This window comes from Monodon monoceros, unplaced genomic scaffold, assembly GCF_005190385.1.
Source record: "Monodon monoceros isolate NGI ecotype Baffin Bay Population unplaced genomic scaffold, NGI_Narwhal_1 Super_Scaffold_18, whole genome shotgun sequence".
Classification (NCBI taxonomy): domain Eukaryota; kingdom Metazoa; phylum Chordata; class Mammalia; order Artiodactyla; family Monodontidae; genus Monodon; species Monodon monoceros.
In genome coordinates, this window is record NW_021703774.1 from 98653123 (window position 1) to 98678368 (window position 25246).

At 42.4% G+C, this 25246-nt stretch overlaps 1 protein-coding gene across 2 annotated transcripts in view; it reads left to right on the forward strand.

The window, feature by feature from the left end:
• The first annotated feature begins 22835 nt into the window (after positions 1 to 22835).
• ABCA4 (ATP binding cassette subfamily A member 4) overlaps positions 22836 to 25246 on the forward strand; it is a 136656-nt gene continuing 134245 nt past the window's right edge. For both annotated transcript variants that reach the window (XM_029228585.1, XM_029228586.1), the window contains exon 1: positions 22836 to 23002. In XM_029228585.1, the coding sequence (XP_029084418.1) occupies positions 22937 to 23002 (66 nt within the window). In that variant the 5' untranslated portion in view covers positions 22836 to 22936. The remainder of the gene's footprint in view (positions 23003 to 25246) is intronic.

Sequence of the window (25246 nt, forward strand, 5' to 3'; positions counted from 1 at the left end):
CCTGGGTTCTGGGGAGGGGGCATCTTGGGCCTGTGGCCCAAATCGGAATATATGAAGGGAAGGGCATTGGGAGGGAGCTGTAGGAGGAGGGTTAGGGAGGAGATCAAGAAGGTCCTTGTGGGGGTGGGTCAAGGACTGGTATTACCTCAGTGGAGGAGGGTCCACATCCCTTTTGAAGGCCTTTGTTCTGATATAAGGCCATAAAAAGCTGGACATAGGGAAAAGTGGACGTCCCATTTCTTTTGTCTCTCACATAGCAGGTCCAATTGTAAAATAATGTTATAATTTAGAGACCCATCAATGGGCCAACTTTCCCATCTCCCAGCCAGTATTGGGGTTAGGCTGTATTACACAGGATTTGTAGCTCAGGAAGTTTGGAACCAGCACCAAACTATTAATGGACTCCTCAAAAGATCAAAATAGGGGGCATCCAAACGGCATGGACTCTGATATAACGGGGGGTCTCCCTTGAATTTGTAATGGCTTGTACTTGAGATGGTTAACCCCTCTTGAGTCAGAACGCCCCACAGAATGTTAGACCAGACTAGCGGCCCAGAGCTGGGGCAGCTGGTGCTCTGTGCTTTTACCAGCAGGAGAGCCCTTGGGACCTTGGCAAATAATCACCCAAGATTTGCCTCGTAAGCAGAGTGGGGAGGGAAGGTCGCGTGGGGGGTGTTTCCTGTTCTTGTCAGTAGCTCACAGGGCTTCCTGATAATGGGGTTCCTGGTCCTGTGAGCAGCTCACAGGGCTCCCCAGCCCACTTTAGAGAAACTAGAGTTGCCTGGAAGAGGTCAAGTCACAGTCCCATACCTACCTTGGGACACTTTCACACTGGGACATCAGATCGAGTGTCCTCCCTCCGTTTTGTCAAGTGGCCCTTATTACCTAGCCCTTTTCCCAGTCTCACCTCTTGGCTCACATGGCTGGCCACTTTCCTTTACCAAACCAAAAGTGATGACGGAGAATGCTACTGTTGGCCCTGGAGGTTGGCAAGGAGGACAAAAAGCCCTGGTGCAGCCACTACTGCCTTGTATAGGGGTCCCTCTCATCCATAGGTTCCCTTCGTCCCCGGGCATCTGGTACCATGAAAGCCCGGCCAGAGGCAGCAGGCAGACACATGTGAGTTTCAGTCTCCAATCCCCAATGATGCCATATTATGATCCCCTCAAGGGGGCACAGTCCAGATTACTCTGGGAGCTATACTGTGTGTGCACCACACCCAAGTGTCGGGTTCCTGGGCAGAGTTGCTCTGAGTTTGGCTGAAGGCTGCTGCTGTTCTGCCTCATCAGAGTATACTCAAAGGCTAGAGTCATTCATCCTCACCTGAGCCTCCCAAAGCATCTGCAGGTCTCCCTCTGGAGCTGGGGTGAGCCTGGAACCTAGTGGGTAGGTGCCGGCAAAAAGCCACCATCCATCCCTTCATGGTCACCAAAATTTGTTATGACCTTTTTTTGTCAAGCCCCAGTAAGGGTCCTCCTGCCTGGTGTAGCTTGCAAATAGAATGAGACCAAGTTTGGATCAGAAGCGAAGGAAAGCTTTATTCTTTGATCAAAGAATGGAGAGGTGCAAGCTCTCGCTCTAGAGTACACGCTCTCCCCTAAAGGCCATTGGTGGGCTGCTTTATAGGGTTCTCATCAGTGGGGAGGGCGGCAGAGTTCTTCCAGGCTGGGTGCAACTGCCCTGCTCAGAGTGCTGCAGATCCACACGCCAGGTGCAGCGTCTTTGCACATGGCCCACCACTGCCATCGTGAACTGAAGTGTCGTGTGCAGCACTTCTGCACACAGTCCACCCACAGGTGCAGCCATTTTGCACTAGGAACTTTGGCCTGAAGTGCCAGGTGCAAGGCCTCTGCATGCAGTACCCCATGAGCAAGTGAAACTAGACTAAGCACAAAGGAAAAAAAGATTAGACTTTATTTTATTACCCAGATTCTGTTTTTATTTCCTGGGAATTGTTAATGGACTTTGCCATTGACATTTACATAATCGGTGAACTGGTTTGAGATGGAGCTTCAGTTGAGGGGTCATTGGCAGTCATAAGGTCAGGTAAGTCCAGTGATTCTAAGTAAATAAAATACTGACAAAGCCACAGCTGCACTTGTTTGAGTTGTGTCATTTGAGCCCACCAAATTATTGACTTAATCCGGACAGGTCCAACATTTTGTAATTTAAAAAAAATTTTTTTTGTAAGGAGATTCTGGTTGCTAACAGTCTAAGATTGCAGAAAGAATATAACTTTTTTTATCATAAACAGTCTTTATGGAGTCCTTTTCCTTGAATTAAAAATGGGTAAATGTGTGTTCAAATAAGCACTTCACGTAAAAGATCCCAGAGCTGAGTTATATGATGCAGTAAGTTAAAATTCCCAAAGATTTGCAGGTGATGCAATGGACGTCGGTGTTGTATTTTCTTAGTATAAACCAATTCCACTCTTGGTGGTTCCTACAACAACGGTTGGTCTGTAGCAATCCTAAAGCCATGAAAATTAATAGGGCTTGGATGACAGTGTCTGAAGGCAAACCCTGGCACCCCAGTGGAAGACTGGCCCATCTTTTTGATCTCTAGGGTGCTCCTCAAACACTAAGTGCATCAGAATCACCTGGAAAGCTTGAGGCCCAGATTCCTGGGCCTCACCCCCAGAGATTCTAATTGAGTGGCGTAGCCACCACGCCTGGGAATCTTTATGTTTAACAGCTGTTCCAGGTTGATTCTGATGCAGGGGGTATGACACAGAAGGATTGGATTGTGCCTTTTTTTTTTTTTTCCTACTTCCAGTATCTGAAGGTAAATTGTGCAAGGGCTTAACAACCTAGGCCATTACGGGAGCTTTCTGTGCTAGGCAGGTATTAAACTGTTTTTTGTTTTAATCTGTTTTTTAACAAGTGTATTTGTATACCAAAGAACTTTATATGCCCCTTGGAAACGTTTATTCCTGGTTGAAATTCAGTTTTGAAGCCAGTGTTTTCAAGTCCAGTGAATTAAACTGTCTTACCAAAGCGGTTGGGAATGTTTTACAAATCCTACCCTTTAATCCAAATGAAAATAGAATACAGACACCACTAAAACAACTGCAGATATAATTCATAATCTAATCAAGAGAGAACACCACTAAGTAATCTGACACGGATAACACTTCTCTACAGTGGGGAAGCAGTTGGTAAACAGTGTTGCAAAAGTGCTCAGTTGAAATGGTGGTTTAGTCTGTGAAGCCTTTGTGGGAGGAGAGGAGAGAAGAATAGTGAGGCTTTCCAACTGTTTGAGTACCACTGGGATTTTCCCTACTTGGGGTTTAGGGACTGTGAGAAGGACCTGAGGTTAGCACCTTTCCTTTCTGTCTGCCCTTAGCTTTTCTAGTTATTTTTCCCCTCTTTCCCTTGCTCTCCATTTTTGCTTTCCTTTCCTTTTTCTCAGAATCATGAGTGAAGTCTGGGCCCTAGAGCCCATTGAAGGGGGTTATTTGACCTTTTAAAAAGATGGCTGGGGGCTTCATGGTTAAGAATCCGCCTGCCAATGCATGGGACACGGGTTCGAGCCCTGGCCCGTGCAGATCCCACATGCCGCGGAGCAACTAAGCCCGTGCGCCACAGCTACTGAAGCCGTGCTCAGCAATAAGAGAAGCCACTGCAATGAGAGGCCCGTGCACCGCAACAAAGACCCAATGCAGCCAAAAATAAAAATAAATTAAATAAATTAAAAAAAAAAAGATGTCTGGGTGACACATTGACCTGCAGGCTCTCAGTCAAAGGTCTCATCTTCAGGATGGAAAGGGCACAACAGTTTGTAAAACCAACCCATTTTTCTCCTTCCTTTGCATGCCAGCAGAGCTAATTAAAGTCTACTGTGATACTTTCTGAAACAAGAAGGAAATAGGAAATTAGCAACCTGAAACTGAATTGGAATCCCAGACAAGCTGCCATCCTGTAGCTGAGTCACTAAATGGTCTGGAAACTATTTGCCATCTAGCAAGACAGAAGGAGGTTAGGATGGAAATCATCGAAAAACAGATGACTCAGTTTTCCATTTTATAAAATGTTCAGTTCCAGCTGCCTGATTTCCCTGTTTAAACAAAAGGGATGAAACCATGACAGACCAGTGGCATCTAGGATGGAGAGTTAATAACTGCTTCCTGCATTGGTGTCAATCAAAAAGGGGATACTTCCCACTCACTGATGCATTGGGTAACATTTTGCAGAAGCTTATGACATTATGTACCAGGAAGAGGAGACGTAAGCCAAAGGAAGATTCAACCATGTGTTTATTTCCTGCTTTGTCAGAGACTCATGTGGTGGGAAAGAATGAGAAGGCCTATGTTTCTGCCCCAACTTTTCTATTTACACACTATGTGACCTTGACAGGTCATCCAACCCTTCTGAGAGTGTTTGATCATCTGTGAAATGAGAATAATATCTGCATCACAAGGCAGTTGTGAAAGACAGGTGAGTTAGTATACCTGAGTTAATGTACATTGTAAGCCTGTAAAAATGTAAATATCTTTGTTGCTGTGAAGGTATTTGGAGGGGTTGGCAATGGTTACTGGGTCACAGAGAGAGGTCAGTGTATTATTATTGCATTTAGAGGGGAAATAGTGAATGTTTGAATGGACTTACCCATTATCACAGGTATATTTTTATATGTATGAAGATGGACCTCCATTTGAAACGTTCAGTTATGTCACCATTGATTTCAAAATATCAGATAGCAAATGCATCAACAGTAGGCGTTTCTTATCAAAGTAATAATAGCCATCATTTAATGCTCCCTTTAGACTGAGCACAGTGATAATAAGCTCTTCTTTTCATACCATCACATTAAATCATTGCCCTATGATGTAGGAGTTATCCACAGCTGCTATCGACAACACCCCTACGCCAATAGGTATTATTATTCCCACTTTAGAGATGACGAAACTGATCAAAATTCAATTTAAAAAAATTTCCCGGGGTCATACACCTAATAAGCAGAGCAATAGAGTTTCAAACCCAAGTATGTTCACCCTAAGACATGTGTCCTTAACTACCAAAATCTTGAAGAGAATGGAAGTCACACTATTTTCTATTGAATTGGAACAGAAGTCTTGCCTCCGTGACAAGTTGACCTTGACTTAAGTCCCTGTCTTTGAAATCAATACATGATGATGAGCATAGCTTAGACACCCGTACACACACACACACCCTCCCTCACACCTGGCTCTTGTCAGCCATGAGTTTGCTATGAAGGAGACTTGGGCTGTTACTGATAAAGAGTCAGAAAGCTTAGCTTTTATTCCTGCCTTATTGCTGACTACCTATATATCTTTGAGTAAGTAATTTAAAATATGAGCCCTGGGCTTCCCTGGTGGTGTAGTGGTTAAGAATCCACCTGCCAATGCAGGGGACACAGGTTTGAGCCCTGGTCCGGGAAGATCCCACATGCCGTGTAGTAACTAAGCCTGTGTGCCACAACTACTGAGCCTGTGCTCTAGAGCCTGAGCCACAACTACTGAAGCCCACGCGCCTAGAGCCCGTGCTCCGCAACAAAAGAAGCCACCGCAATGAGAAGCCCGCACGCTGGAACGAAGAGCAGCCCCCTCTCGCCACAACTGGAGAAAGCCTGCGTGCAGCAACAAAGACCCAACGCAGCCAAAAATAAATAAAAATATAGTAAATAAATTTTTTAAAAATTTTAAAATTAAAAAAAAATAAAATATGAGCCTTAATTTCCTCTTTGAGTCACGGTCATAATGTTTATCCAGCCCACCTCACAGGGAGTTGGGAAGATCAAGTAGAATGGTGCACATAAAAGTATGTTTAGATATTAAAGAAGCTGGGGGGAGGGGGGGTCTTTATTAAAAGTTTATTCAACCAGCAAGAGACTGGGAAAAGGTGTGGTGAGTAATACAGAAAAAGGAAAAGAACTCTTAATCCCCTGTAATAGTCACTCCTTTCATGATACATTTGATCATCTAAAAAAGTGTTCTTCAAAGTATGGTGTGCCTACTGGTGGGACACAAGATTATTTTTAGAGGTACTTGAAAAATGTATTTTAATAGTTCTGTGCTCTAAAGTACTTTAGAAAAATAAAAAACCCTGTGATTTCCCAGGTTATTGTTGAGAATTCAGCTAAGTATAAAAAGTGAGTCGATTTAAAATGAATTAAATAATAAAGTTCAGGTATTACTTGGATCTGGCAAACATGGTAAAAGTAGAAGGCAAATGATTTTAGGAAACACTGACAAAAGTGCTGTTTGAAAACACAGTCTTATCTTGGAGGAGCTTGTCAGGTCTATCTCTGATTGATCTCTCTTGATCTCTTCATGTCTTCAACAACAGTAATAATAACAGTAAAGAGCTCTGTTGACGTTCTCTCCAAAGCTCACCCCCCACCGCCACCTCCCCGACTCTGTGTGAATTCACTTACCCCATAAGGAAGGCAGTTCGAGCCAATGGGTTGTTTTACTCCTTCTCCAAGAAATATGCTTTTTACCCTGCCTTACACAGAGGATTCAAACCAAAGATGTACCTCTACTCAGGGCATGAGTCTCTACTTTGAAAAGTGAGAATTTACTCTTGGTATCTTAAACATGTTTCAGAGGGAAAGCCTAAGTGCTCTGGAAAGGTTTGTAACAGCCCTACTGGGATTGATTCCTCAGTTCAGGCCCTGAGTATTTGCCAGTCCCTAGATGCATCTTAGCTGCTAAAGGTTGAAAGCTAGTGACAACTATTCTACTGCAAGGCTTGTTTTGCAAGCCTTTGATACAGGGCTTTCATTTAAGATGGCTTCTCCAGGCTTGCTGAGAAACCAATGTTGGCCTGATGTGACTTCAGAAGAAAGCAACATTGTCTTCTGTATTAAGGGACTTCAATGGACCATGTTCAATTTTTCTCCAAATATAATCTAGCAACTTAAACAGCTATTGAGAGTAAAATAAAGAAGCATCATTTATTAAAAAAAAAAAACAAAAAAAAAACCTTCAGGTATTTACTTGAGAAGTTCCTGGTCTAATACAGACATTTTCTCTCACCAGCAGTCACACAGCTAGGGGTAGTCTGAGATCCGAACCAGGGTCTCTCTGCTTCCAAAGACAGGGACTTTCCCCCATACCACAGTCCTTGTACTCAAATCCTGATTGATATAAAGGAGTAGCACTTTTAAAATAATTTCATTAAGGAGAAAAGAGAATCAGAATTTGATTAAGCTATGGGGACGGAAGTGCTTGCACACCATTCATGGGGGCTCCAAGGAGATTGCTGGGGAACTGCTTGGACCCCAGTGTTGCCAGGGCTGTCTGTGTTTGCTAAAATGGCTAAGCCACGCTCCCACTGGGGATGAGCTAGGGATGAGCCCAGAGCAGGGACTGACACACAGTTTGTAGCTCTGCATGTGGACCTCTTCCCCATCCCCCTGCCCCAGAAGATGTAAAGAGGGGGGAAACAGAGGGCCAGGGGTGCTGAGTCATTAAGGAGTGGGGGTGATACGGAGCTGTTTGAAGAGAGAGACTTCCCTCACCCGAGAGAGGTTTTTCTCCCTTTGACAAATTTAGCCGAAGGAATCTGACAGCAAGCCACAAGCTTTCTTTGTCAGGCTGAGCAGGCAAGAACCATGTGAAATATTTTCCCACGCCACTTCCACCACCCTCACAGAATGCTACCTGAGTAGTTTCCATTTTCCTCCTGTGTTCCTATGCTCAAGGTCAAACAGTAACTGGGAAGCTGACACGGTTTTTGGCTGTTGTGTGGTTTTGCCACTTGGCGGGGAAATTGGAGCAAGCTCTTTCTGATCGGTGGCCTGTTGTGAGGTTGCCCACGAGACAGGCTCTGCACCTGTTGTTGAGTTATGCAGACACGCCAGGCAGGGTCTGCAGAGACTTCACTTGTTAACCTCCTGACGGCAAATGCCTGAGGATGGGTGCCAGGTCTTCCTTAACGTTGTAATGAGCACACACCTTCTACACACGCACTCAAGTTATTCCTATTATTTGTCTTCTTAAATGGATCACCACAAAGAACTTGTTCTGAATTAGTCCAGGTCCCTGATTCTCAGTTGTTTTTGGCACTGAAATCTCTCTTTCCCTCTGCTCTTTAAGCTTGTCCCTTGCTTTGTTGCTTGCCTCTAGCCGGAGCCCTTCAGAATGTCTGGTTCTGGAAGCCGAGCTCATGATACCCTGAGGTTGCCGAGTGGCAGGTCTGGCCCCAGGAGAGAGGTTCTTCAGGTGATGTCAGACTCTGGGCATAGCCAGCAGCTCAAAGCCCTGCTGAGGCTCGTGTGATAACATCCCAGACTAATGGTCTGCTATGAAACACTCCTCAGTATCCCCTAAAACTCTGTTATCTGGCAAGTATTTTGTACTTAATACCCAGAAAATGTGAAATCTCTGGGCTCTTGTGGGTTTTCTGAATGTCAAGTCAGCAAAACTCTAAACAGCTTTTGAAGTGAGTGCATAAAATGTGCTTGGAACAGCGACCTGCCTCCTCATTTCTGATAACAGCTTGATTTAGTCTCACTTATTCTGCCAGAACAGAGTCCTTTATACTGGGGTATGTGGGCTACCACCCCCACACCTTAAAACTCCTTGAAGATTTTGCAAAGGTATCACGCCAAGATAGCTGACATGAATACATTTCCAGTGCTTCAATTTCCATATGAAAATTTCCCCAAATTGATCTGCCTTGGATGGAAGTGAGGATGCCAGTAGAAGTCCCATTGCAGTCTGAAGAATGAGAAGAAATTCAGACCAACTCCAGTAACATGGCGCTGGGCATCCAGGAAAGAGAAGAGTACTATAGGGAAACCACCGAGGCCTGGTGGATTAGCCGCGCAGGTTGAGGTGGAGGGTGAGACCCAGGAACTCAGACCTTTTTTTCCCAGGGACAGCAGACCTTTCAAAGGGCCCTGCCCTCCCAGAGCAGAAGTAACTGTAACTGGGAAAAGAATCTCCAGAAAACCCTTTTGTTGGTGCTGGTTATTGGTTTGAACTGTCAAGCTGAATTGATAACAAGTCTCTACCTATGATTTGCCAATTATTTTTAATTAGGCGAATATAACAGCAAGTATGTGGGGGGAGGGGGATTTTCAATGAATAATTTGATTCCTAAGATCTCTACACACTGTAGATAAATTACTCTCCCATTATAAATGGCTAAACATATACTTTGCTTAACAGAAGCTCAAAGGGGGGCAAAGGAAAGATGAGAAATAAATTTGCACGTCTGTTACCCATTTGTAATTTGCAAGGTATTTTCACATCATCTCATTTAATCCCCTAATATTTTTCCTTTGCCACATTTAAGATAGGAACCACTAGGGTGGGCTCCCTCTGCTCCCAGCCTCCGCTCCCTAAGTGAATCTGCACCTGCACCTTGCTGGCCTCCTTCCCACAGTATTCGTGGGATGCAAGGTGTCCCTGCTCCTGCCCAAGGCTAATTCCACCTCCTCCCCTTCCCTGGGGCCCCATTAATCATCCCCACTAACTTTAGCATCTTCCTTTCAACTGGCTCTTTACCACATATTAACATGGTCAAATCTCTCCTGTCTTCAGGGAAAGAAGACCTGCCTAACCCGATGTCCCCCTGTGCTGTCTGCATCTCACTCTTCAGTCCTCTGCTGTCTGGTTTCTGCCTCCCATAAGACTGTTCTCTCAGAGGTGAGTCATCAAATCCAGCGGACAGCTTTCAGTCTTCATCCTACTCAAGGTTTCTTGAGCCATTTGGGGCTTCGGACCAATTCTTCCCCCTTGAAACCTCCTCTTTCCATGGCTTCCAGGGCACCCCTCTTTCCAGACCTTTTCCCATCATCTCTAGCTCATCCTGCTCAGGTACCTTCACTGGGTTCTCTTCCTTCACCTGCTTTTTAAGAAACTATTATTATTGAAACATAACACACATACTGAGAAGTGTACAAATCGTAAGTTTACAGGCTGATAATTTTCACAAACTGAACACGCCAAAGTAACTAGCGCCCAGATCAAAAGACAGACTGTTCTGTGGGCATTCCAGTGCCCACAGAAATGGCCCTTATACCCCCTTCCAGCCACCATGCCCCCCAAAGAGTAGCTTGAAAATCAAGCATGAGTTTTGCCTGTGCTTGACCTTTATGTATTGATAAATGTGAACTATGAATGCTTTGTATCTGGCTTCTTTTGCTTAGCATGTGTATGGGAGAATTATCCATGATTTTCTAGATGTAGTTTGTCTCCCGCTCATTGCTGTATGAGCTTTGACTGAGAGAATACACCACAATTCATTTATCCATTCTTCTGTGATGGGTGTTTGGTTAGTTTCCAAGGCTTTGCTATTAGAAGGCATGGTGTGATAAAACACTTATGTACCTGCTTTTTTAAATGGTGAATTCCCTAGATTTCCATCCTAGACCTCTCCCTCTACATAGTCCCCCAGTGAGAATCTGGAATATTTACAGAGTAGATGGGCAAAGATGGCTTAGACACGAAAGCAGTGTCCCCTCTCACTAAATAAGAAAGAAGCTGTTAGAAATGTTTCGCGTAAATGTTTTTCAATTGCTATTTTCAAAATCTAAAATTCAATATCTGTACGTTAGCACAACAAAAACCTGAAGTCCAAAGTTCTCACAGGAAGGGTTAAATTAGTGCCAGGTAATGTGCAGGATTCTCATAGGAGAGACTAATTTAGTAAAATATTTGCTTTTCAGCAGATGGGGCCAAAGATTCCATAATACTACTGAAAGCTTAGATTCTGTTAGTTTGATCATTAGTTTCTACTCCATGAAAATTAGTGATGGACCTCTTTTATGACACCGTGTAAATGTTCTAGCAAGGCAAAGTAGAAAATGAGCATGCCAATCTTGCTGCAGTGATCAACCAAGTCAAAGCAACGTATGATAGCCCCAAGCAACAAGGCTCATTAATAAGACCACATCAAGTAAGAGTCAAGATTGATTAACAGATGAAATTGAGCTGTAGATACTTTAGGTAAAAGCAGAGTTCTGGGATTACACTTGCATCAAGTCTGTAAAGGAATTTTTAATGTATTTTGCTACTGATTTACTTGATAATTCAGAAATTATTTTTATTTTGGTATAACCATTCTCAAGAAAAAATGTCAATTTAAATCCAGTAATATAATTAGCAATCCATATTAAAAGATACTACTTTTTAAAAAATAACGTGGTAAGTTTATTTTATTTATTTATTTAGTTTATTTGGTTGTGTGGGGTCTAGCTTTTGGCACGTGGGTTCCTTAGTTGAGGCTCCAGGCCTCCTTAGTTGCGGCAGGTGGGCTTCTTAGTTGCAGCTCTCCAGCTTCTTAGTTGTGGCATGCATGTGGGATCTAGTTCCCCAACCAGGGATCGAACCTGGGCCCCCTGCATTGGGAGTACAGAGTCTTGTCCATTGCGCCACCAGGGAAGTCCCAAAAGATATTAATTTTATACTGTCCTGAGGAGGTAGAGAAAATGCACTGCCAAAAGTCGCATGATTTCATTATTTTTCTCCTCGAAAGATATTTTTAAATACAAGACATGTAGAGCTTATTTTTTGAAGAAAAATAATTATCTCTTCTACTCTGTGCCAAATGGTTTGGAAACATTCACCATTTCTCTCTGATGATAAACTATGTGGTATTGCTTCTACTTTTAAAAACAAAGAAAAAATGTGTTTACAGTTTCCCTTTGAGGCTCTTTAGAAAGAATTCTTGAACACTTAGTGAACGGTAAATAAATGTTAAACAAAAAGCTGGTTCAAAATTGGAAACAAATAGCAATGTCCCACTTGATTCACTGGCCACCAAAGTACAGTATTTACAGAATCAGTTGATATAATTTTTAGTTTTGATAAACTATGAAAGAACTTCAGTCCCAGCTAACAATGCACAATGGCTGCTGTGTTTTGAACACACACATCTTCCCACTTGTTATGCCTTCACACTGATTAGCATGTTTTTAAAAATTGTCAACCTTTTCCTAATGGATACCGGAATTGACAACATTGAATATTTTGGAATTCTTCTGCTTTCTTAAAAGATCCTTACGGCCGTATAGCTCTTCTATAAACTTTGCTGCAACTCTATTGGGTTTTCTGCTATATTAATATTGTAATCACGTACCTACCCAGGAAATTTATTCAGATACATTCTATAGGCTGCAAATAAATTTTTTTGCCCTATGTCAGTTGTCCAGGTCATATCCTTTCCTGGATTAAGATAACTCACATTAGTCAGGAGTCTTTTGGTTGCCAGTGATAGAAGCCAAACTTGAGCTAAGTTAGGCAAAAGTGGGTTTTATTGGAAGGATTGGGGTGTCTCACAGCTAAATTGCCTGAAAGAAAAGCAGGGGAGCAGCTGTGTCCCAGGGACAGCTGGAAACAGGGACACAGCTGCAGCTGGGACTCATGCTTTCTGCCTTGGCCTCTCCTGTGCATTCCCTTCATTCCCTCTTACTGTGGATCAGATTTCTCTCAGCGGTGCGGTACACAGCCTTGGGTCCACTGCCCGTCCTATGGCACTTTTGTGCAAATTAGAAGGTGGAGGCAGCTTCACAGTTGCATAGTTTGGTGAGCAGAGGCATCTTTGTGAATTGAAAAAAGCACTCCTTTTTCTTGGATGCAGCTCTATACCAAGGCCCAAGGTTTGGTCAGCAAAAGTAAGTGAGATTTCAGCCACTCTACTCTTCTCCTGCACAAACTACAAACTGAACCTAGTGACCCAGCATGGCCTCTAATTTCTCCAGCAGCTTCTGTGCTTCTGTAATGCTGAACTCAAGCTTCTCTCAGGTCCACAATAAAATATTCTGTGACTAGGCTCTGATTGGCCCAGCTAAGGTCAGGAAACCACACATGACCAGGCAGCTATGGCCAGGGACCCACAGCATTTACTAGTCTACTGTAGACCCTTCCCTTGGCGTTGGGGCCACCCTCAGAAGAGAAAAATTCTTTGTGAGTTAGGCAGCCAATCTGTTGGCAGCTCCTACCCAGGTTTCGTATTTTTTTCGGAGAAAATTACATAAACTGATACTTATTTCACTATTATCAAATATTATTGAATAAGCTGAGGAAATATTTATGTTTTTCATCATGATTGAAGGAGTTTGAGGATTTAACTGCCAATGATTTAGTTTTAAATTTGGTAGGAATGAACTCAAAGTTAGAAATCAAGATATTTTCCCTTTATCTTACATTGTGATGTCTCAAAACTGTCTTTATGCTTATGACATAGATTCACAATGCTTCCCACCCTACCTATAATCACCGTTTTCAAAGAAATATAATATTTTCAGTGATGTGTTCAGGGAACATTTTACTTTCTTCAGCTTGTTTGAAATGAACTATGGCTATCTATTGGTATTAGTTCATTATCACATTTATCTCTACTCCAAAATTACAGTGATTCTAACGCATTTAACATATATTTTTCAGAGTATTTTTTCCAAATAGAAACTTTTTAAAATTATAAATTATTTTTCTCTGCTACTGAATTTTTGCAGAATAATTGGTACAAATAACAGAATGTCTCTCTCTCTTTTTTCTTTTTTTGGCCATGCCACGCATCTTGTGGGAAGGGATTGAACCCTGGCCATGGCAGCGAAAGCACCGAGTCCTAACCACTGGACCACCAGGAACTCCCAGAATGTCTCTTTCTTGATAACACTGCATTTCAACCTTCAGAAATAGGAGCGAGGAAATCTTTAAAACTTCATCATTTGTCTTAAATTTTTGTACTTCTGAAGGTAAATATGGGTTGATATGTTAACTTCACAATTCCCAAACCATGCACAATTCCCAATCCACATGTAAGGTCCTAGCCTGAAACCACTGCATTCCTTACATTTACATCATTTCTAGATTTACCCCAATCAATTAGTGTTATTTGTGATAATTATAAGAATAAAATACGAAGTTTTCAGCACCATGCTTTTTTTTTTTTTTACATCTTTATTGGAGTATAATTGCTTTACAATGGTGTGTTAGTTTCTGCTTTATAACAAAGTGAATCAGTTATACATATACATATGTTCCCATATCTCTTCCCTCTTGCATCTCCCTCCCTCCCACCCTCCATATCCCACCCCTCTAGGTGGTTACAAACACCTAGCTGATCTCCCTGTGCTATGCGGCTACTTCCCACTAGCTGTCTACCTTACGTTTGTTAGTGTATATATGTCCATGCCACTCTCTCACTTTGTCACAGCTTACCCTTCCCCCTCCCCATATCCTCAAGTCCGTTCTCCAGTAGTTCTGTGTCTTTATTCCCGACTTACCCCTAGGTTCTTCATGACATTTTTTTTTCTTAAATTTCATATATATGTGTTAGCATACGGTATTTGTCTTTCTCTTTCTGACTGACTTCACTCTGTATGACAGACTCTAGGTCCATCCACCTCACTACAAATAACTCGATTTCGTTTCTTTTTATGGCTGAGTAATATTCCATTGTATATATGTGCCACATCTTCTTTATCCATTCATCCGATGATGGACACTTAGGTTGTTTCCATCTCCGGGCTATTGCACATAGAGCTGCAATGAACATTTTGGTACATGACTCTTTTTGAATTATGGTTTTCTCAGGGTATATGCCCGGTAGTGGGATTGCTGGGTCATATGGTAGTTCTATTTGTAGTTTTTTAAGGAATCTCCATACCGTTCTCCATAGTGGCTGTACCAATTCACATTCCCACCAGCAGTGCAAGAGTGTTCCCTTTTCTCCACACCCTCTCCAGCATTTATTGTTTCTAGATTTTTTGATGATGGCCATTCTGACTGGTGTGAGATGATATCTCATTGTAGTTTTGACTTTCATTTCTCTAATGATTAATGATGTTGAGCATTCTTTCATGTGTTTGTTGGCAGTCTGTATATCTTCTTTGGAGAAATGTCTATTTAGGTCTTCTGCCCATTTTTGGATTGGGTTGTTTGTTTTTTTGTTATTGAGCTGCATGAGCTGCTTGTAAATTTTGGAGATGAATCCTTTGTCAGTTGCTTCATTTGCAAATATTTTCTCCCATTCTGAGGGTTGTCTTTTGGTCTTGTTTATGGTTTCCTTTGCTGTGCAAAAGCTTTGAAGTTTCATTAGGTCCCATTTGTTTATTTTTGTTTTTATTTCCATTTCTCTAGGAGGTGGGTCAAAAAGGATCTTGCTGTGATATATGTCATAGAGTGTTCTGCCTATGTTTTCCTCTATGAGTTTGATAGTTTCTGGCCTTACATTTAGGTCTTTAATCCATTTTGAGCTTATTTTTGTGTATGGTGTCAGGGAGTGATCTAATCTCATACTTTTACATGTAGCTGTCCAGTTTTCCCAGCACCATTTATTGAAGAGGCTGTCCTTTCTCCACTGTACATTCCTGCCTCCTTTATCAAAGATAAGGTGACCATATGTGCGTGGGTTTATCTCTGGGCTTTCTTTCCTGTTCCATTGATCTGTATTTCTGTTTTTGTGCCAGTACCATACTGTCTTGATTACTGTAGCTTTGTAGTATAGTCTGAAGTCAGGAAGCCTGATTCCTCCAGCTCTGTTTTTCATTCTCAAGTTTGCTGTGGCTATTCGGGGTCTTTTGTGTTTCCATACAAATTGTGAAATTTTTTTTTCTAGTTCTGTGAAAAATGCCAGTGGTAGTTTGAATCTGTAGATTGCTTTGGGTAGTAGAGTCATTTTCACAATGTTGATTCTTCCAGTCCAAGAACATGGTATATCTCTCCATCTATTTGTATCATCTTTAATTTCTTTCATCAGTGTCTTATAATTTTCTGCATACAGGTCTTTTGTCTCCTTAGGTAGGTTTATTCCTAGATATTTTATTCTTTTTGTTGCAATAGTAAATGGGAGTGTTTTCTTGATTTCACTTTCAGATTTTTCATCCTTAGTTTATAGGAATGCCAAAGATTTCTGTGCATTACTTTTGTATCCTGCTACTTTACCAAATTAATTGATAAGCTCTAGTAGTTTTCTGGTAGCATCTTTAGGATTCTCTATGTATAGTATCAGGTCATCTGCAAACAGTGACAGCTTTACTTCTTCTTTTCCGATCTGGATTCCTTTTATTTCCCTTTTTTTTCTGATTGCTGTGGCTAAAACTTCCAAAACTATGTTGAATAAGAGTGGTGAGAGTGGGCAACCTTGTCTTGTTCCTGGTCTTAGTGGAAATGCTTTCAGTTTTTCACCATTGAGGACGATATTGGCTGTGGGTTTGTCATATATGGCCTTTATTATGTTGAGGAATGTTCCCTCTATGCCTACTTTCTGGAGGGTTTTTATCATAAATGGGTGTTGAATTTTGTCGAAAGCTTTCTCTGCATCTATTGAGATGACCATATGGCTTTTCTCCTTCAATTTGTTAATATGGTGTATCACGTTGATTGATTTGCATATATTGAAGAATCCTTGCATTCCTAGAATAACCCCCACTTGATCATGGTGTATGATCCTTTTAATGTGCTGTTGGATTTTGTTTGCTGGTATTTTGTTGAGGATTTTTGCATCTACGTTCATCAGTGATATTGGCCTGTAGTTTTCTTTCTTTGTGACATCCTTGTCTGGTTTTGGTATCAGCGTGATGGTTGCCTCATAGAATGAGTTTGGGAGTGTTCCTGCCTCTGCTATATTTTGGAAGAGTTTTGAGAAGGATAGGTGTTAGCTCTTCTCTAAATGTTTGATAGAATTCGCCTGTGAAGCCATCTGGTCCTGGGCTTTTGTTTGTTGGAAGATTTTTAATCACAGTTTCAATTTCAGTGCTTGTGATTGGTCTGTTCATATTTTCTACTTCTTCCTGATTCAGTCTTGGCAGGTTGTGCATTTCTAAGAATTTGTCTATTTCTTCCAGGTTGTCCATTTTATTGGCATAGAGTTGCTTGTAGTAATCTCTCATGATCTTTTATATTTCTGCAGTGTCAGTTGTTACTTCTCCTTTTTCATTTCTAATTCTATTGATTTGAGTCTTCTCCCTTTTTTTCTTGATGAGTCTGGCTAATGGTTTATCAATTTTGTTTATCTTCTCAAAGAACCAGCTTTTAGTTTTATTGATCTTTGCTATTGTTTCCTTCATTTCTTTTTCATTTATTTCTGATCTGATCTTTATGATTTCTTTCATTCTGCTAGCTTTGGGGTGTTTTTGTTCTTCTTTCTCTAATTGATTTAGGTGCAAGGTTAGGTTGTTTATTCGAGATGTTTCCTGTTTCTTAAGGTAGGATCGTATTGCTATAAACTTCCCTCTTAGAACTGCTTTTGCTGCATCCCATAGAATTTGGGTCATCATGTCTCCATCGTCATTCGTTTCTAGGTATTTTTTGACTTCCTCTTTGATTTATTCAGTGATCGCTTCATTATTAAGTAGTGTATTGTTTAGCCTCCGTGTGTTTGTATTTTTTAGATCTTTTCCTGTAATTGATATCTAGTCTCATAGCATTGTGGTCGGAAAAGATACTTAATACAATTTCAATTTTCTTAAATTTACCAAGGCTTGATTTGTGACCCAAGATATGATCTATCCTGGAGAATATTCCACGAGCACTTGAGAAAAATGTGTATTCTGTTGTTTTTGGATGGAATGTCCTATAAATATCAATTAAGTCCATCTTGTTTAATGTATCATTTAAAACTTGTGTTTCCTTATTTATTTTCATTTTGGATGATCTGTCCATTGGTGAAAGTGGGGTGTTAAAATCCCCTACTTATGAATGTGTTACTGTCGATTTCCCCTTTTATGGTTGTTAGTATTTGCCTTATGTATTGAGGTGCTCCTATGTTGGGTGCATAAATATTTACAATTGTTATATCTTCTTCTTGGATCGATCCCTTGATCATTATGTAGTGTCCTTCTTCGTCCCTTCTAATAGTCTTTATTTTAAAGTCTATTTTGTCTGATATGAGAATTGCTACTCCAGCTTTCTTTTGGTTTCCATTTGCATGGAATATCTTTTTCCATCCCCTCATTTTCAGTCTGTATGTGTCTCTAGGTCTGAAGTGGGTCTCTTTTAGACAGCATATATGTGGGTCTTGTTTTTGTATCCATTCAGCCAATCTGTGCCTTTTGGTGGGAGCATTTAATCTATTTACATTTAAGGTAATTATCGATATGTATGTTCCTATTCCCATTTTCTTAATTGTTTTGGGTTTGTTATTGTAGGTCTTTTCCTTCTCTTGTGTTTCTTGCCTAAAGAAATTCCATTAGCATTTGTTGTAAAGCTGGTTCGGTGGTGCTGAACTCTCTCAGCTTTTGCTTTTCTGTAAAGATTTTAATTTCTCCATCACATCTGAATGAGATCCTTGCTGGGTAGAGTAATCTTGGTTGCAGGTTTTTCTCCTACATCACTTTAAATATGTCCTGCCAGTCCCTTCTGGCTTGCAGAGTTTCTGCTGAAAGATCAGCTGTTAACCTTATGGGGATTCCCTTGTGTGTTATTTGTTGTTTTTCCCTTGCTGCTTTTAATATGTTTTCTTTGTATTTAATTTTTGACAGTTTGATTAATATGTGTCTTGGCGTGTTTCTCCTTGGATTTATCCTGTATGGGACTCTGTGCTTCCTGGACTTGATTAACTATTTCCTTTCCCATATTAGGGAAGTTTTCAACTATAATCTCTTCAAATATTTTCTCAGTCCCTTTCTTTTTCTCTTCTTCTTCTGGGACCCCTATAACTCGAATGTTGGTGCGTTTAATGTTGTCCCGGAGGTCTCTGAGACTGTCCTCAGTTCTCTTCATTCTTTTTTCTTTATTCTGCTCTGAAGTAGTTATTTCCACTATTTTATCTTCCAGGTCACTTATTTGTTCTTCTGCCTCAGTTATTCTGCTATTGATCCCTTCTAGAGTATTTTTAATTTCATTTATTGTGTTGTTCATCATTGTTTGTTTCCTCTTTAGTTCTTCTAGGTCCTTGTTAAATGTTTCTTGCATTTTGTCCATTCTATTTCCAAGGTTTTGGATCATGTTTACTATCATTATTCTGAATTCTTTTTCAGGCAGGCTGCCTATTTCCTCTTCATTTGTTAGGTCTAGTGGGTTTTTATCTTGCTCCTTCATCTGCTGTGTGTTTTTCTGTCTTCTCATTTTGCTTATCTTACTGTGTTTGGGGTCTCCTTTTTGCAGGCTGCAGGTTCGTAGTTCCCGTTGTTTTTGGTGTCTGTCCCTAGTGGCTAAGGTTGGTTCAGTGGGTTGTGTAGGCTTCCTGGTGGAGGGGACTAGTGCCTGTGTTGTGGTGGATGAGGCTGGATCTTGTCTTTCTGGTGGGCAGGTCCTCGTCTGGTGGTGTGTTTTGGGGTATCTGTGGACTTATTACGATTTTAGGCAACCTCTCTGCTAATGGGTGGGGTTGTGTTCCTGTCTTGATAGTTGTTTGGCATAGGGTGTCCAGCACTGTAGCTTGCTGGTCGTTAAGTGAAGCTGGGTGTTGGTGTTGAGATGGAGATCTCTGGGAGATTTTCTCCATTTGATATTACGTGGCGCTGGGAGGTCTCTTGTGGACCAGTGTCCTGAAGTTGGCTCTCCCACCTCAGAGGCACAGCACTGACTCCTGGCTGCAGCACCAAGAGCCTTTTGGGAGGTCTGAGGTCTTCTGCCAGCATTCAGTGGGTGTTCTATAGGAATTGTTCCACACGTACATGTATTTCTGATGTATCTGTGGGGAGGAAGGTGATCTCCGCGTCTTAGTCTTCTCCCATCTTTCTCAGCACCATTATTGCCTAGGCATATTCTCAGAGGTATTTGAGAAAACTAAGAACACAGCCTTTTATTCTGACATAATTTTTAAAAAACTGTAGTTACCTGGTGGGAGCAGTGGTGGTGAGGGTGGGGTGGAGATCACACCTAAGTGTAGTTATAATATTTAAAGAGCCTCAGCCTCACCAGTCATTAGGAAAATGCAAGTCAAAACCGTAAGATACCATTTTATACCTTCTAGGATGGCTATTATAAAACAAAACAAAGCAAAACAGAAAATAGCAGGTGTTGGTGAGGATATGGAGAAATTGGACCCCTTGTGCACTACAGATGGAATGTAAAATGATTCAGCTGTCACAGAAAACAGTCATTCTTACGAAAATTAAATATATATTTACCATTTGATCCAGCAATTCCACTTCTGGGTACTTACTCCCCCCAAAAAATTGAAAGCAGAGACTTGAACAGATATTTGTGCACCTATGTTCATAGCAATATTATTCACAATAGCCAAAATATGGAAACAGTGCAAATAACTAAGGATCAATGAATGGGTAAGAAAAATGTGGTATATATAGACAATGAATATTATTTAGCCTTGAAAAGGGAAGGAATTCTAACATATGCTACAACATGGATGAACCTTGAAGATTACACTAAATGAAATAAGCTAGGCACAAAAAGAACATCATATTTGATTTATGGGTGGGTACCTACAGTACTCAAATTCATAGACACAGAAAGTAGAATGGTGCTTGGCAGGAGGATGAGGGAATAGGGTTATTGTTTAATGGGTATAGAATTTTAGTTTGGTGAGATTAAAAATTTCTGGAAATGGATAGTAGTAATGGTTGTACGACAATGTAAATGTACTTGGCACTACTGAACTATACACTTAAAAGTGGTTAAAATGGTAAATTTTATGTCGTGTATATTTTGCCACGATAAAAAGAGGGTCAACATCAAAAGAACACTTGTGCAGGCAAGAACATCAGTTAGGTAGGGGTAAGGCCATTGGAGTATCCTCAGTTGAACAGAACAAAGTGCTCATAGTTTAACTTTTTCTGTTTTAACTCAAAGAAAAATAGAATATTTTTATACTATGACAGGACACAATTTACAAAGCTGATGTCTGATGACCACCACTATTTTTCTTCCCTTTGGGAATTTGGAAGGAGGCATATTTCTTCACCAGCTGTAGCTCCCCAGAGCAATCCCACATACCCTCCAACTTTGTCCTCCCTGGGAATCTACTTAATCACTCCCAGGGCTTAATCTTCTGCTTATATGCTGATGATTCCCACATCTATGTTTCCACCCCAGAGCTGCCTGCTGAATATCTCCGCTTAGATGTCATCGTAGGGACCTCAACGTCAATATATCAAATCCGAGCCCATCTTTTCTCCCACTTGTTCCTAATCCCCAGCCCCTTCTCTGGCATTCTCCTCTCAGTTATGGGCACCACCACCTCACTATCCAGCCAGCCAAGCGCTAAACCCCAGTCATTCTAACTGACTTCTCCCTCCTCTTCATCACCCACTTCCAGTAAGCCACCAGCCTGCTGTGTCTCCAGTCCCTCCCCTCTTACTGCCTTTCCTCAGGCCTCTGCTCCCCACCCCACCCCCACTCCGCTGCCAGAGTGAATTTACCACCCTTGGCAGCCACTGGATTAAAATCTGCAATAGCCTTCTGCATGATAAAACCCATATTCTGTAGCATGCAACAATGTCTTAGCGATTCTGCCCAGAGCCCGCTCCTGTTGGGGTGTGCCCTGCACCTGTGGGCCACTCAGAGATCACTTCATAGGTGCTCAGGAAATCTCAGTTGAGTCAATAATAATCATCAATTCGTCAGTCTGATCCCTGGCTCCCTTTCTAGCCCACTCTTTCAGCACTCCTCCATCCATACCCTCCACTCCAGCCTGCTTTACTTCTTGGTGTTTCCCTGGGTAGGATAAGCTATTCCTGCCTCCCTATCTTTGCAGGGGGGTTAAATGACTTGTTTAGTAACCCAACGTTGTCATGTGTCACCCTGAGCAACGTATTTAGCCCCACTAGACTTAAGGTTCCTTGCCTGTAAAACAGAGTAAATGCCTACCTCACAAAATTGTAGTAAGCATATAATGAGATAACATATGCAAAAGTGGTCTGTAAACCATAAAAATGCTATAAAATGTTATTTTGTAATTCATCAAAGCCTAGCTTTAATGCTGCCACTTCCAAGAAGCCTTTCTGATATCCTAAGCAGAAACCATCCTCCTCCTCTTGGAAGCCCCACCATACATAGCCCGTATGCTCTCATGGATTCCATCACACTCCTTAACTTACCCAAGTTCATGTCTCATGTCTACAACCAGATCACAAACTCCATGAAGTCAGCATCCATTCCTACACCATGGCTCTCCCTCCACCCTGTCAAGGTCTCAAGGGTCTAGAGTCTTTCAAAGAGAATCAACTTCTAAGATTTGAAGAGGTGGAGACTAAAAGTTCCTAGTGGTGAAGTAGCAGGAAGTCTTCTGTTTGCAATGCCCCTTGGGATCACGGATCCACCTCCAAATGACGAGTCCATCCACTGTGAGCTGGAATGACAGTAGCTGACCCACCCACTGCCAGTCCTCAAGCCTGGACTGCGTTAGACATGGCTGGTCAGTCACAGGCCCTGTTTTGCTGAACGTGGAGGGTTCCAGCAACTTTTCCAACACAGCTCCAGGTAGCCGTGACTAGTTGATCAATTTCAGCACAAGAGAGAAAAATCCTTTACCATCCACTAAGCTCAGAGATGCCTGCAAATAGCTCGCCTAAAGTCACTATAGAGCAAGATAAAGGGTTAAAAAAAGGGAGGGATGACTTCAGATCTGGCATGTGGGCTAGTTGGGCTTTAAAGTAGATGTCAATCCCTGGGTGCTGGCTCTGGGCAGGCTATTTCAGAGGACACGGCCCGCACTATATTTATGCACAGAGATTTTGTCCCAAACTGAAAGGTCGAAGATTCCCAAAGGCATCCCCTTCAGGAACCCCAGAAACCTCTTTGATGGGGGAGGGAGCCTGAGGGTCTTGGTTTCCCACGAAATGGCCCCACCTCAGTTCACTTAGTGCTCAGCCACTCATGTCTTCCTAAAAAGGTGCCAACGGAGTGTCAGCCTGTTTTCCTCCACAAAGGGATTACGTGTAATTAAAAGGGATTATGCTTTGAAGGAAGAAACTAGCCTTTAATCAGCCAGAGAAGGACACAGCAGCCTGAGCTGGAGGTGCTCTGGGCGCCATGTATGCCTGTTGCTGCCTGTGAGCCCCAGCCATAGACAGAGGGCTAGGAGTGGTCTCCCGGTCTTCCGTGGTCAACAGCATGGGCTTTGCCAGACAGCTCAAGCTTCTGCTGTGGAAGAACTGGACCCTGCGGAAAAGGCAAAAGGTAACAGGTGCAGCTTGTGGTCCCACACTGAGGAGGTGTGGAGCAAATAGACAGTGGAGAGAGTGGGTGGGGTGGGAGTGGGCAAAGTGAGTAGCCAACGGGCTGGTTGCCATTTATCACTGAAGCGGCAGGTAACTCTGTGAGCCTCTCTGACAAATGTCCTTCACAGTAAGGTGTGCTTCTCTGTCCTGAGGTAGCTGCCTTCCACCTACAGCCCAGCACAGCCATGTTATAAAGTCTGCTTTTGCCTGCCCTGAACATGAATCCATTGCCTGCCCATCCCTCCCCTGCCCCTGGTTTTTAAACCTGCTCCTCTGTCCATATGCCCTTGTGCAGCCGTGCTGTGCGGCAGGAAGAGCCCTAAGTCCTGAAGATCAGGCTCAAAGGAAAACCATGCTCTCTAAGAGCTTTCCAATCCAATGATACTATGTTTCATTGGTTCTACAAAGCACACTGGTTTTTCACATTTCTGAAACTGGACTGCAGCTCACAATCAAGTGACACATTCTTTTCATAGTGTGCAAAAAATAACAGTGCATCTGACAATTGATGGTGTCTTAGATTCAATGAGATATCTTATCAACAACCACAGATGTTTACTGAGACCTCCAGTGAGCACACATGGGACTGGGCTGGATCAGGGACTTAAAAGACACAGATCCTATGCACTTCGAGTCTGGCTGTGAGAACCCAAAATATGTTTTGAGACCGAGAGCAAGAAAAAGGAACATAGTCCAAATATCTCCTGAGAACAGGCAAGAGCCACAGGAGATCAGGGATCCCAGGGGTATACATGTAAATCTGACTGGCCTTTGTAATTTTTTTCTAAGAAAGGGTAAAGGGTGAATTTATAACTATAAAGAAATAATGCACATTGCTATGGCCTCAGGGGCATGGCAATGCCAGATGACTAAAGGAGCCGAGAGAAGATGAAGGGGGGAGGATTGAGGGGTGGGCAGGGTTGGGATTAGAGGGAGCCAGGCAAAGCAGGAGAGCTTGGAAGGAGACAGGGAGGAAGACGGGCTGTAGGGAAGAAGAGAACAGATCTGTTCCAAGCCTCGATGCAGAGTGGGTTTGTGTGGGCAGGACAGGGTTTTTGTGGGCGTTGGAAAGAAGGTTAGAGAGGGAAGGGGGCCAACAGGTGGAACATCTGAAGACCTATGATGAGTGTCTCAGTCAGGGTCCAGTCAGAGGGACTCTAATACAAGGAGGTGTTAGCTAGTACGAAGCTGGTAACTGAGGACGTAACAGAACTCCAGGGTGACATGGAGGTAGCAATTGCAGGATGCAGCTACCACCCCTAGAGCTGAGAGAACCAAAGGGAGAAAGCGGAATACAGAGGAGAAGAACACAGAGGAGATGTTAGCAGAGGTGGAACTCAGCCCTGTGAGCAAGGGATTCAGTGAGGCTGCTGCTGGGGTCTCTGAGCTCGGTCTTAGGCCCAGACCCAGGAGGAAGAAGCCCTGGCTGGCAAAAGGGTTTGGAACTGAGGTAGAATAGCTTAATAACTGGCATGAAAGGGAGCAGCAAGGGACACAATCCAACCGTGTGCACAGATGATCCTTCCCACTTGTATGGCTTGGGCAGGACTTAGGGAGGCTGGAGGGGAAAGACAAGTTAGGACCCCCTCCTACTGGGAGACACCAGTGTCCTCAGGCTGCTTTCCTTTGTCAAAGCTGGTGTGATTTTCAAATTAGCACTGAAGTTATTTGCTATCCCAGGAGCCAAGCGCTAAGGGTAATCAGAGACTCAATCTTATTTCTGGGAGCTTCCTTTCTAGAATGCAAATAGGTAAAATTGAAACAGACTCATTACTAAATTTGTTCACTTATTCATTTAATAACATTTGTTATTAAAGGAACCTTCAATTAACAAATACTTAATAATTGCCAGGCACTGTGCCAGGTGCTGGGTACACAATGACCAACAAGACAATCACAATCCCTGCCTGCATGCTGCTTATAATCTATGGGATGCTGAGAAATTAACATTCTCACTCAATTTGACTCTCATTGTGCTCTTCATGGTCCTCAAAAAATGTACCCAAGGACTACAGCTGCTGGCCTGAAATGATTCCATTCCTGTGACAAAGCATGTTGACATATCCTATCCTAAAATAATCCTATTTTCAGTCACAGGGTTTGGCTCAGAGGTCCTCACAGTCTCTGCTTCCTTTTGCTGGTGTTGGTAGGTGGCCCCTGTTCAGGGACTCTGTCTTCTCCAGTGTGCTTCCTAGGGGAGCAC